Raw genomic sequence first — 14,534 nt, forward strand, 5'->3', positions numbered from 1 at the left:
CAACACATTATACATCAACATTCAGTACAGGCTTTGCATGAATGAGCACGTACATAAAGTGTAAGTACGAAAAGGTATGCCGAAGTACCAACACGATCGCCATGCATGATCGTACATGGCCTCAGAAGCACATCAAGGGTAGGCTTCACTACAAAGAAACACAAATTTAAACAGATTTATTTATTACTCCCTCCGTTCCAAAATAAATGTCTCGACTGTAGTACAACTTTGTACTAACACTTATTTTGGGGCAGAGGGAGTATCTTTTTTAGCAAATTTACCGTTCTAACCAAATTAACCAAGAAGAAACGCACAAGTTGAGAGAAATTTGCCTCGCAAAAAAAAGGGTAGAGAGAAAATTACCGCCTTCCTGGAAACTGTAGAGAAAGAAATTACTGGCCCTCTGCTAGCTGTCGATGAATCTTTCTCGAACCATTTGGCGCTCTCGTCGGTCCAATCTGAAACGGACGCACAAAGTACACGTACCACAAGATCATCCTACGTACCACATCAGCCCCATCTGGACCGTCCGTCTCTAATCAGACGCACGGCGTGCTCTGGTGAGAACGCCAGATACGAGCCGTTCCAACTGACGGCGCGCGCAGAAACCTCCCTTCCCTTCCCCGCGCCGCGCTGTCAACGACCCGCCCGGGTCAAAGAAAAAGAAACGCCATCCCGTCCGTCCATCCTTGCAGCTGCCCCCGCCACGTCACACCGGACCGCACCCCGCCGTTGATCCGCACCACCCCACACGAGCGAGCCGCGACCAAGACGAGCTCCGGCCGGCGCCTCGCACCAGTGCACCCCCACCCCACCCCACCCCCACCCGTGTGGTGTATATATACCCCGATACGGCCAAAGCAGCAGGTAGAGCAGAGCGACGCGCACACGCGGAAGGCACGCACGGATGGCGAGGTCGGCGTGGAGGTCCCTGTTCGGGTGCTTCAGCTCGCACGCCGAGGCCGCGGCCGCCGCAGCCGCCGCCGGCAAGGGCGAGAAAAAGGGCAAGGCCTCCAAGAAGAAGAAGAGCAAGAAGAAGGTGGCGGCGGCGGGCAAGGCGCCGAGGCCGAGCCGGTCGCTGCACGGCCGGATGTCCTTCTCGGACCTCAGCATGAGCGGCGGCATGGTGTCGCCGGAGGACCTGTCGCTGTCGCTGGCGGGGTCCGACCTCCACATCTTCACCATCGCCGAGCTGCGCGCCGTCACCAGGGACTTCTCCATGACCAACTTCATCGGCGAGGGCGGGTTCGGCCCCGTCTACAAGGGCTACGTCGACGAGAAGGTCAAGCCCGGCCTCCGCGCGCAGCCCGTCGCCGTCAAGCTGCTCGACCTCGAGGGGAACCAGGGGCACAACGAGTGGCTGGTACGTATGCACTCGCCGCCTAGCTCTTCCTGCTTCATTACCAAAAATTACTAACAAGTGCAGACCTAATTTATTACCACTTGTCCTATACACGTACTTAGTCAATTAATCTACTTCTAGGTCTTGGCCCGGCAATTAAACTACTTGCTGAATTAGAGTATAGTTAAGTATTATACTGCCAGTTGGAGAAAAATTTAATGGAAATGTTGTGTTCAATTTGTAGTTATACGTACATCCATCCATGGGTTTACGGGAAATACACCGTAGGATTACTCTACTTTAATTTGTCAATGAGTCCTGCTTGTTCAAAGTTAGTTGAGCTGCTCTGAATAATTATCACAAGTTTGCGTCAGTTAGCAACCATTTTTTATAATGATATATACAAGCATTCGAGTTAAGTTGAAAGCTATTTTTGCATGCAGTTTTTTCCCTCTGAAATGGGTTTGTAAGTTTTTTTTTAGAAGTTTGCGTAAGTTTTTTGAAATGATGATGTATTTTTCTTAATTCAGCAGACCGTGAGATCGACTTAGAAGAAAAAATGGTCTCCTTAATTATTGCAGTTGATTAGTATAAATGTTGTAGACTGGTAGCATACCTACCTCTATATGTTTTTTATATTTCAACTTGATTTCTGAATATTCCAAACCACACACGAAGTCCTTTCTTACAAGTGGAAGTTTCCTTGGTGTTGACATATTCTCTCGACATGATGAACGTCTCATCTTTTAAGAATGTTTTGGTTGTATGTGGATGCTTGACAACACGCACGCCATGGACAATTTCAATAAAACAGTGTTTGCTTGCTTGTCTGAACTGCCATTGTTAATTTACCCTTCTGCCTGATTAGTTTGAAGGATGGTAGTGGTGAATTAGCACGTTTACATGTGTGATTTCTTGACGATTTCTATTTCACATGGAGTACACCCGACTGACCGGCACAAAACTAACTGTGTGAACTTTTCCATGATTCAGACTGAAGTCATATTCCTGGGGCAGTTGAGGCATCCTCACCTGGTCAAACTGATTGGTTATTGCTACGAGGATGAGCACAGGCTCCTCGTGTACGAGTTCATGACCAGGGGCAGCCTGGAGAAACTTCTCTTCAAAAGTAAGTAGATTCAGAAAAACCTCAAAATATTTACTTATTTCTTGCATTTCTACGTTAACTTCGAAATATTGTTTTTACTTGGCATGGTCCAAAGGTAAAAAAAAACATGTACATTAGAGTGCTTAATCATGTACTGTATGTGTTAAGAGTTAAGCATGGAGGTTGCTTGAACAGGGTAAGTACACCGCAAAAAAGAAAAGAAAAGGAGGCGTAAATAGCATAAAACTATCACAATTTGGGTTACGGTTTAAAAAAAAACTACCCGTTCTGAAAAGTTCCTGATACCTATCACAACTTTGGTTAAGTGCTTAATGATCTCCTCGTGTACGTGTGTGTGTGGTTAGAATATGTGTGTTAAAGAGTTAAACACAAAAAAAGAAAAGAAAAGAGGGAATAGTGTAAGTAGCTAGTGTGGCACGCAGTGTTAATCTAGCAGCCCACAAGAAAGGGATATTCCTTGAAACATTGCTGTCGACGGTCTCCTTTCCCTCGCCGCATCATTCATCAACCCAAAAGGGAGAGAGATTCCAGAGTCACACATCGATCCAACTCGAACCGGAGGCTGCCGTTTTACCAACCCGCTCGACGGATCCAGTGGCTTTCCTTGCTCCACACCAAACCTTCATCAGTTTTCTAATTGATTTTAGTTAATTCACCCCTCCCCCTTTCCCCCGACGGATTCAAACCGCCTTTCTGAACCACCTGTCCATTTCCGGCGTTGCATCATCTGATCTCTTTGGCATATGTACACGGAGATCGTATATATCGGAGAGATTTGGGGTTGTTTTCGGTTAACCACTTTGATATTTTATCTTCACACCGCATTCCTTTTTGCTCTTTTGGTGCTGCGTCCCCTGCCGCCTGTCGAATTCGTCGATGCTTAATCACAAGGTTCCCGCCAAAAATTAAAAAGGCGGTAGACGGATAGGACACCTGCACCAATTCCTGTCCTTTTTGTCTCTCATAGTAGTTGTTTCGCTTTATCTTTATGCAAAGTTTTTTCACTAAACTTGGGCCTCCAACGCGTGGCTTTGGATAAATACGTACGTACTCCAGCTAATACACCTCGATCGCTCCCAAGTCAAAAGTTGCGAACTGAGCCGACCACATAATGCGGGATTCATCGCGATCATCGTAGGAGAAAGGACAAAAATTAAAGATGTTTGATGCTTTGTTAGTGAGAGCAACAGGGTAGCACTCAGAATCGAGTGAACACGTACGTGATACCTGTTCTTGCTTAATTGCATATATTTTTGTTACCATGTGCACCCATTGCTTGGTTAATTATACATGGTTCTTCCAACTTTGGTTGCAGAATACGCGGCGTCGTTGCAATGGTCAACACGGCTGAAGATCGCCCTGGGCGCCGCCAAAGGGTTGGCGTTCCTCCATGAGGCCGAGAACCCGGTCATCTACCGGGACTTCAAGACCTCCAACATCCTGCTAGACTCGGTATGTACCTCCGTCCGTCCGTCCGTGATTGATCCTTCACACCTACCCTACCCCTCTCTGTACTACTACTTCCAGAGATACGACTTGGTGGTGGGTTTGGTCTTTCCCGGCGAGTAAACTAAACTGCTGAACTTGTCTGGCTGCCAAATGCCAACCACTGAACAACAAGTGTTGACTTGTACACTGTGAACTGGACTGGGTCGGGTTTTCAGTTTCAACTATTGCTGCGGATCCGTCCCGTACTGAGACTGACTCGTAGTGCTGACTGTATGCGTATAGAGAGTGATGTGATTGATCAGATTGTCGATTAGCATAGTTGTTGGATTAGTTTGGTTCAGTCTTACCCACTGATCCAGCGACTGACTCTTGGCACAAATGACACGCCGCTAGTGTGTCTTATTAGTTTCGTTCGGTCTTACCCACTAAGTGACTGACTCCTGGTGCAAACATACCTCTAAGCTCTAGTAGTCTGGTGCATTATGTGGTTATAGCTGGGTTCAGTTATATAGCAATATAATTTATCGTGCAGGAGCAGTTGAGTAGCAACATTGACCCTTTTCAATTTCGAACCATTGTTAGGATTACAAAGCGAAGCTGTCGGATTTCGGGCTAGCCAAAGATGGACCGGAAGAAGACGAGACGCACGTCTCCACCCGGGTCATGGGCACGCAGGGCTACGCCGCGCCGGAGTACATTATGACAGGTAAAAATGTTTGCCAACGCACAGATACAGATAACGGGAAATGTTTATCAGTGTTGAATCCGGAGTTCGGTTACATGCATGCATTTTTTCTCATTCAAATTTGAATCTGAATCTCCAGGGCATCTGACGGCCAAGAGCGACGTGTACGGCTTCGGCGTGGTGCTGCTGGAGCTGCTGACGGGGCGCAAGTCGGTGGACAAGAGCCGGCCGCCGCGGGAGCAGAACCTGGTGGACTGGGCGCGCCCCTACCTCAACGACTCCCGGCGCCTGGACCGCGTCATGGACCCAAACCTCGCCGGGCAGTACGCCGGCGGGGCCGCGCAGAGGGCCGCCGCACTGGCCTACAAGTGCGTCAGCCTCAATCCCAAGTCCCGCCCGCACATGTCCGCCGTCGTCAGCGCGCTCGAGCCGCTCCTCGCGCTCGAAGAGGATAGCCTCGCCGGGCCGTTCGTCTACGTTGCGCCGCCTGACAACGGCAGCAGCGGCGGTGGCAGCAGGGAGGGGCGCCACAGGAGGCGAGCGGGCCGGAGGGAGTCCGGAGACGTGGCCGAGTCGGTGGCCGTTGTTGTTGAGCGCGAATGATGGTCTCAGCTTGACGGAGCGTGTTTCTGAACTTGGACCGGTCCAACGAACAGTGGAGAGGAGCGCGGGCGCATTCAGCTTCGAATATTTGTGGAACAACAAGGGTTGCCTATGATACGAGAAGAGGAGAGGCTTGACGGACTGGAGTCCGTAAATAGAGCAATTTCATGAAAGAAAAAATGGACTATCTCTCTCGTGCTACTCCTCCTACTTTGCATTGGCATGCACTTCAGTTTGTTAGTGTTTTCTGAGTTTACGGACAAGTACTAGTAGCAGGGAAAAAAGTACACGGACTTGCACCGAGTATAAATTAGGCAAGGTAGTGTTTCTATATATGTACCTCACGGTCTAGTTCTCAAATTTGCACTCATCTCTACTCCTAATGTCTCAGTTAGTAGAATAGTCCATGGTTTTTTTCCGTCTGATTAATTTTTATCGGGTTTATTTTCGTCTCACCTCCCACCACCCCTTCCACGTTCATTTTCTTCTTCTTCGCATTTAAAACCAAGTCGCGTCTGATACTCCTTCTATTTATTCGTGATTGCTTTGGCAGGTGTTGATTCAATTCAATCATGTAAATATTTGATAATTAAGAATTTAAATATAATACCATATATATGAGATCACCTTCCAAACAAATCACCCCCCTCTCCGATTTATTTCCCCCACCGATCCCCTTCCATACTTAGCTCCACTAGGAAAAAAAACACAACCGTCGAAGCGACGCCCTCATATGATCACGTATCACAATGAGAAAATTCCTTATATTGTTTCCCTATCTCTACTCCTAGTGAAGCAGTTGGTAGGCTGGCATCCACGTTCCCCCCCCCCCCCTCGTCCGGTTTCTCTCGTCTGGTTTTTTTTCATCTCCCCTCCCACCCGCCTTTTCGCTTCACCACCGACATAAACCCATCAGATTAGTTACCATATAAAAAATAAACCCAAATGATAACACCCATAAGTGTGGCATGTTTGCACATCGCCCACACACCTTGATCCACATTGATTCTGTTTTGCAGGAATCCTAAAGGAATCTGTTAGAATCTGAGTGCCACGGGGGCATCATCGTGTGTGTGGGCGTTGGAGAGTTCGCCCACACGCCCCGCAACACGCGGTTTGCCAGCCACGCTGTGTGGGCGAATTAGTTTCTACCCACACAGCCACCACCTAGTCCACGCTCGTGTGGGCGAACTACTTTTCGCCCACACGACACTCGTACGTCGTTGGATGGCAACTGCAGTTGCGCGTACGTGGCTACTAGGTAAGCACACATGGCAACTATGATTCGTTGCTAGACGACAACTGCAGTTGCGCGTACGTGGCAACCAGATAAACATACATGAGAACTGTGATTAACCACACGTGGCAACTAGGTAAACACACGTGCCAACTATTGTTTGACCATATGTGGCAAGTAGTTAATCACATACGACAACTATGGTTTGTTTACACGCGATAACTACCATAAATTAGACATGGCAACTATAGTTAACCAAAACAGAGAGAGTTGACATGCTTTTACAACTACATTTGCCATCTCGGATAACTACATTTGTCATCCCGGATGGCAACTAAATCATCATCCCGCGGGTACCTAATGTAGCTGCGCCAAGATGTGTGGGCATATTTACTTCGTGCCACATGCAAGGCTGAGGATGAGTAGTACTTGTTGGGCGTGTGACACGAAATAGCCGCGCCCACACATGTGGGCAATTCTAATGTTCGCCCAGACACAGCCCGTGTGGGCTGGCTCCTGCTCACGCCACACACGGTGTATGTATGGATGTCTAGTATGCCACACGGGTGGGCGTTATCAGGACCCAAAATAAATCGCAATCAATCAATCATTGATGGAATATTTTCTTACATTGATGTAATTTTTCCTTTCTTATCATCAGTCATAGATCATGGGCACATGCCCTACAAATCCGAAAATGCCTGTAAAAAATAAATCACAATTAATTAAGCATTGCCGGGATATTTTACTTGCTTTTATGGGATTTTTGTACACGGTACCATTAACGCAATCCTCCCATCGCCGCCCTCCTCGCGAGCCTAGACGACCGATCCTCTCGACGCCTGCCCTCATGTGTCTGAAGGAAATATACCTTAGAGGCAATAATAAAGTTGTTATTTTATATTTCCTTATTTCATGATAAATGTTTATTATTCATGATCAAAGATGATTAAGTTTCCTAACCATAGACATGTGTTGTCATTTGATAAACGGGATCACATCATTAGGAGAATGATGTGATGGACAAGACCTATTCGTTAGCTTAGCATTATGATTGTTCAGTTTTATTGCTATTGCTTTCTTCATGTCAAATACATATTCCTTTGACTATGAGATTATGCAACTCCAGGAGGAATACCGTGCGTGCTATCAAACGTCACAACATAACTGGGTGATTATAAAGATGCTCTACAGGTATCTCTGAAGGTGTTTGTTGGGTTGGCATATATCAAGATTATGATTTGTCACTCCAAGTATCGGAGAGGTATCTATGGGCCCTCTTGGTAATGCACATCATAAGAAGCCTTCCAAGCAAAGTGACTAATGAGTTACTTGCAGGATGATGCATTACAGAACGAGTAAAGAGACTTGCCAGTAACGAGATTGAACTAGGTATGAAGATACCGACGATCAAATCTCGGGCAAGTAACATACCGATGGACAAAGGGAATAACGTATGTTGTCATAACGGTTCGATCGATAAAGATCTTCGTAGAATATGCGGGAGCCAATATGAGCATCCAGGTTCCGCTATTGGTTATTAACCGGTGAGGTGTCTTGGTCATGTCTATATAGCTCTCGAACCCGTAGGGTCTGCACGCTTAACGTTCGATGACTATTTTGTATTATATGAGTTATGTAATTTGGTGACCGAATGTTGTTCAGAGTCTTGGATGAGATCATGGACATGATGAGAAGTCTCGAAATGGTCGAGAGGTAAAGATTGATAGATAGGAAGATAGTATTCGGACACCGGAAGTGTTCCGGAGGGTATCAGGTACATATCGGGTCACCGGAAGGGGTTCCGTGCACCCCTCGGCAAAGATATGGGCCTAATGGGCCAAGAGGGGAACACAACAGCTAGCAGGGGCTGCTGCGCCCCCCATATGGGCCGCACCCGAGGGAAGGAAAGAGGTGGAAGAGAGAAAGGAAGGGGTGGGTTTCGGCCTCCCCTTCCTTCCCCCCTCCCTCCTCCTTCCTTTCCCCTCCGGTGAATAAGGAAATGGGGGAGGCCGAATTGGGGGAGGCTCCCAAGTAGGGTTCTCCTACTTGGGGCGCCCCCTGCTGCTCCCCTCCCTCTCCCACCTATATATACATGGGGAAGGGGCGCCTAGAACACACATCAACTATTGTTAGCCATGTGCGGCGCCCCCTTCCACAGTTTACGCCTCCGGTCATATTCTCGTAGTGCTCAGGCAAAGCCCTGAGCAGGTCATTTCACCATCATCATCACCACGCCGTCGTGCTGACGAAACTCATCTACTTCCTTGACACTCTGCTGGATCAAGAGTTCGAGGGACATCATTGAGCTGAACGTTTGCAGAACTCGGAGGTGTCGTACGTTCGGTGCTTGATCGGTCCGAACGAGAACAAGTTCGACTATCAACCGCGTTGTCAAACGCTTCCGCTTTCGGTCTACGAGGGTATGTAGACACACTCTCCCCCTCTCATTGCTATGCATCTCCTAGATAGATCTTGCGTGAGCATAGGAATTTTTTGGAAGTTGCATGCTACGTTCCCCAATAGTGGCATCCGAGCGAGGTCTATGTGTAGATGATATGCACGAGTAGAACACAATGAGTTGTGGGTGGTGATCATCATACTGCTTACCACCAATGTCTTATTTTGATTCGGTGGTATTGTTGGATGAAGCGGCCCAGATTAACCTTACATGACCACTTTCATGAGACTGGTTCCACCGACAGACATGCAACTAGTTTTGCATAAAGGTGGCTGGTAGTGTCTGTTTCTCCTACTTTAGTTGAATCGAATTTGACTACGGCCGGTCCTTGTTGAAGGTTAAAATATCAAACTTGATAAATCACCGTTGTGGTTTTTCTGCCGTAGGTAAGAACGGTTCTTGCTAGAAGCACGTAGCAGCCACGTAAAACTTGCAACAACAAAGTAGAGGACGTCTAACCTGTTTTTTCAGGGCATGCTTGTGATGTGATATGGTCAAGACATGATGTGATATACGTTATTGTTGGGGAACATAGTAATTTCAAAAAAAATCCTACGCACACGCAAGATCATGGTGATGCATAGCAACGAGAGGGGAGAGTGTTGTCCACGTACCCTCGTAGACCGAAAGCGGAAGCGTTAGAACAACGCGGTTGATGTAGTCGTACTTCTTCACGGCCCGACCGATCAAGCACCGAAACTACGGCACCTCCGAGTTCTAGCACACGTTCAGCTCGATGACGATCCCCGTACTCCGATCCAGCAGAATGTCGGAGAAGAGTTCCGTCAGCACGACGGCGTGGTGACGATCTTGATGTTCTACCGTCACAGGGCTTCGCCTAAGCACCGCTACAATATTATCAAGGACTATGGTGGAGGGGGGGCACCGCACACGGCTAAGAGATCAAGAGATCAATTGTTGTTGTGTCTAGAGGTGCCCCCTTGCCCCTGTATATAAAGGAGCAAGGGGAGGGGGCCGGCGGCCTCATAGGGTGCGCCCCAAGGGGGGAATCCTACTGCTACTAGGAGTGGGTTCCCCTTTTCCTAGTCCAACTAGGAGGGGAAGGAAAGAGGAGGAGGGGAGAAGGAAAGAGGGGGACGGCCCCCAAAGCCCTAAACCAATTCGGTTTGGGCCTAGGGGGGCACACCCGACACTTCCTTGCTGCCCTCTATTTCCACTAAGGCCCATGAAGGCCCATTGACCCTCCCGGCGAATTCCCGTAACTCTCCGGTACTCCGAAATTTACCCGAATCACTTGGAACCTTTCCGGTGTCCGAATATAGTCATCCAATATATCGATCTTTACGTATCGACCATTTCGAGACTCCTCGTCATGTCCCTGATCTCATTCGGGACTCCGAACTCCTTCGGCACATCAAAACACATAAACTCATAATATAACTGTCATCGAACTTTAAGCGTGCGGACCCTACGGGTTCGAGAACTATGTAGACATGACCGAGACACGTTTCCGGTTAATAACCAATAGCGGAACCTGGATTCTCATATTGGCTCCCACATATTCTACGAAGATCTTTATCGGTCAAACCGCATAACAACATACGTTGTTCCTTTTGTCATCGGTATGTTACTTGCCCGAGATTCGATCGTCGGTATCTCAATACCTAGTTCAATCTGGTTACCGGCAAGTCTCTTTACTCGTTATGTAATGCATCATCCCGCAACTAACTCATTGGTCATATTGCTTGCAAGGCTTATAGTGATGTGCATTACTGAGAGGGCCCAGAGATACCTCCCCGACAATCGGAGTGACAAATCCTAATCTCGAAATACACCAACTCAACAAGTACCTTCGGAGACACCTACAGAGCTCCTTTATAATCACCCAGTTACGTTGTGACGTTTGGTAGCACACAAAGTGTTCCTCCGATAAATGGGAGTTGCATAATCTCATAGTCATAGGAACATGTATAAGTCATGAAGAAAGCAATAGCAACATGCTAAACGATCAAGTGCTAAGCTAACGGAATGGGTCAAGTCAATCACATAATTCTCCCGATGATGTGATCCCGTTAATCAAATGACAACTCATGTCTATGGCTAGGTAACTTAACCATCTTTGATTCACGAGCTAGTCAAGTAGAGGCATACTAGTGACACTATGTTTGTCTATGTATTCACACATGTATTATGTTTCCGGTTAATACAATTCTAGCATGAATAATAAACATTTATCATGAAATAAGGAAATAAATAATAACTTTATTATTGCCTCTAGGGCATATTTCCTTCAATCTCCCACTTGCACTAGAGTCAATAATCTAGTTCACATCGCCATGTGATTTAACACCAATATTCATATCTGTATATGATTAACACCCATAGTTCACATCGTCATGTGTCCAACACCCAAAGGGTTTACTAGAGTCAATAATCTAGTTCACATCGCTATGTGATTAACACCCAAAGAGTACTAAGGTGTGATCATGTTTTGCTCGTGAGAGAAGCTTAGTCAATGGGTCTATCACATTCAGAGCCGTATGTATTTTGCAAATATTCTATGTCTACAATGCTCTGCACGGATATATTCTAGCTAATTGCTCCCACTTTCAATATGTATCCAGATTGAGACTTAGAGTCATCTGGATCGGTGTAAAAGCTTGCACCGATGTAACTCTTTACGACGGACTCTTTTATCACCTCCATAATCGAGAAATATTTCCTTAGTCCTCACTAAGGATATTCTTGACCAATGTCCAGTGATCTACTCCTAGATCACTATTGTACTCCCTTGCCAAATTTAGAGCAAGGTATACAATAGGTCTGGTACATAGCATAGCATACTTTATAGAACCTATGACTAAGGCATAGGGAATGACTTTCATTCTTTTTTCTATTTTCTGCCGTGGTCAGGATTTGAGTCTTACTCAATTTCACACCTTTGCAACACATGCAAGAACTCTTTCTTTGACTGTTACATTTTGAACTACTTCAAAATCTTTGACAAGGTATGTTCTTATTGAAAAACTTATCAAGCGTCTTGATCTATCTCAATAGATCTTGATGCTCAATATGTAAGTAGCTTTACTGATGTCTTTCTTTTAAAGAACTCCTTTCAAATACTCCTTTATGCTTTCCAGAAAAATTCTACATCATTTCTGATCAACAATATGTTATTCACACATATTTATCAGAAAGGCGGTAGTGCTCCCACTCACTTTATTGTAAATACGGGCTTCACCGCAAGTCTGTATAAAACTATATGCTTTGATCAACTTATCAAAGCGTATATTCCAACTCCGAGATGCTTGCACCAGTCCATAGATGGATCGCTGGAGCTTGCACATTTTGTTAGCACCTTTAGGATTGACAAAACCTTCTGGTTGCATCATATACAACTCTTCTTTAAGAAAACCATTAAGGAATGCAATTTTGACATCCATTTGCCAGATTTCATAAAATGTGGCAATTGCTAACATGATTCGGACAGACTTAAGCATCGCTACAGTTGAGAAAATCTCATTGTAGTCAACACCTTGAACTTGTCGAAAACCTTTTTGTGACAAGTCGAGGTTTGTAGATAGTAACACTGCTATCAGTGTATGTCTTCCTCTTGAAGATCCATTTATACAATATGGCTTGCCGATCATCGGTCAACTCCACCAAAGTCCACACTTTGTTCTCATACATGGATCCCATCTCAGATTTCATGGCCTCAAGCCATTTCGCGGAATCTGGGCTCATCATTGCTTCCTCATAGTTCGTGGGTTCATCATGATCTAGTAACATGACTTCCAGAACAGGATTACCGCACCACTCTGGTGCGGACTATACTTTGGAAGACCTACGAGGTTTTGTAGTAACTTAATCTGAAGTTTCATGATCATCATCATTAGCTTCCTCACTAATTGGTGTAGGAATCACTGGAACTGATTTCTGTGATGAACTAGTTTCCAATTCGGGAGAAGGTACAAATTACCTTATCAAGCTCTACTTTCCTTCCACTCACTTCTTTCGAGAGAAACTACTTCTCTAGAAAGGATCCATTCTTAGCAACGGATGTTTTGCCTTCGGATCTATGATAGAATGTGTACCCAACACTTTCCTTTGGGTATTCTATGAAGACGCACTTCTCCGATTTGGGTTCGAGCTTCTTAGGTTGAAACCTTTTTCACATAAGCATCGCAACTCCAAACTTTAAGAAACGACAGCTTAGGTTTATTGCTAAACCATAGTTCATATGATGTCGTCTCAACGGATTTAGATGGTGCCCTATTTAAAGTGAATGCAGCTATCTCTAATGCATAACCCCAAAACGATATTGGTAAATCTGTAAGATACATCATAGATCACACCATATCCAATAAAGTGCGGTTACGACGTTCGGACACACCATTATGCTGTGGTGTTCCATGTGGCGTGCGCTGTGAAACTATACCACATTGTTTAAAATGAAGGCCAAACTCGTAACTCAGATATTCTTCTCTATGATCAGATTGTAGAAACTTTATTTTCTTGTTATGATGATTCTCCACTTCACTCTAATTTTTTTTGAACTTTTCAAATGTTTCAGACTTGTGCTTCATTAAGTAGATATACGCATATCTGCTCAAATCACGTGTGAAGGTCAGAAAATAACGATACCCGCCACGAGCATCAACACTCATTGGACCGCATGTTGGAAATATGCCCTAGAGGCAATAATAAAAGTATTATTATTATATTTCCTTGTTCATGATAATTGTCTTTTACTCATGCTATAACTGTATTATCCGGAAATCGTAATACACGTGTGAATACATAGACCACAATATGTCCCTAGTGAGCCTCTAGTTGACTAGCTCGTTGTGATCAACAGATAGTCATGGTTTCCTGGCTATGGACATTGGATGTCGTTGATAACGGGATCACATCATTAGGAGAATGATGTGATGGACAAGACCCAATCCTAAGACTAGCACAAAAGATCGTGTAGTTCATTTGCTAGAGCTTTGCCAATGTCAAGTATCTCTTCCTTTGACCATGAGATCGTGTAACTCCTGGATACCGTAGGAGTGCTTTGGGTGTATCAAACGTCACAACGTAACTGGGTGACTATAAAGGTGCACTACGGGTATCTCCGAAAGTATCTATTGTTTTATGCGGATCGAGACTGGGATTTGTCACTCCGTGTAAACGGAGAGGTATCTCTGGGCCCACTCGGTAGGACATCATCATATGCGCAATGTGACCAAGGAGTTGATCACGGGATGATGTGTTACGGAACGAGTAAAGTGACTTGCCAGGTAACGAGATTGAACAAGGTATTGGTATACCGATGATCGAATCTCGGGCAAGTAAAATACCGCTAGACAAAGGGAATTGAATACGGGATCGATTGAGTCCTTGACATCGTGGTTCATCCGATGAGATCATCGTGGAACATGTGGGAGCCAACATGGGTATCCAGATCCCGCTGTTGGTTATTGACCGGAGAACGTCTCGGTCATGTCTGCATGTCTCCCGAACCCGTAGGGTCTACACACTTAAGGTTCGATGACGCTAGGGTTATAAAGGAAGTTTGTATGTGGTTACCGAATGTTGTTCGGAGTCCCGGATGAGATCCCGGACATCACGAGGAGTTCCGGAATGGTCCGGAGGTAAAGATTTATATATAGGAAGTCCTGT

At 45.7% G+C, this 14,534-nt stretch overlaps 1 protein-coding gene across 1 annotated transcript; it reads left to right on the top strand.

Moving 5' to 3' along the window:
- Window positions 1–884: 884 nt before the first annotated feature.
- LOC123093374 (serine/threonine-protein kinase RIPK) lies at window positions 885–5,656 on the top strand. Its single transcript, XM_044515331.1, has 5 exons — window positions 885–1,363; window positions 2,336–2,471; window positions 3,787–3,923; window positions 4,503–4,626; window positions 4,745–5,656. The coding sequence occupies exons 1-5, from the start codon at window positions 908–910 to the stop codon at window positions 5,206–5,208; spliced, it is 1,317 nt and encodes a 438-aa protein (XP_044371266.1). The 5' UTR covers window positions 885–907; the 3' UTR covers window positions 5,209–5,656.
- The last annotated feature ends 8,878 nt before the right edge of the window (window positions 5,657–14,534 follow it).

Source organism: Triticum aestivum, chromosome 4B, assembly GCF_018294505.1.
Source record: "Triticum aestivum cultivar Chinese Spring chromosome 4B, IWGSC CS RefSeq v2.1, whole genome shotgun sequence".
Classification (NCBI taxonomy): Eukaryota; Viridiplantae; Streptophyta; class Magnoliopsida; order Poales; family Poaceae; genus Triticum; species Triticum aestivum.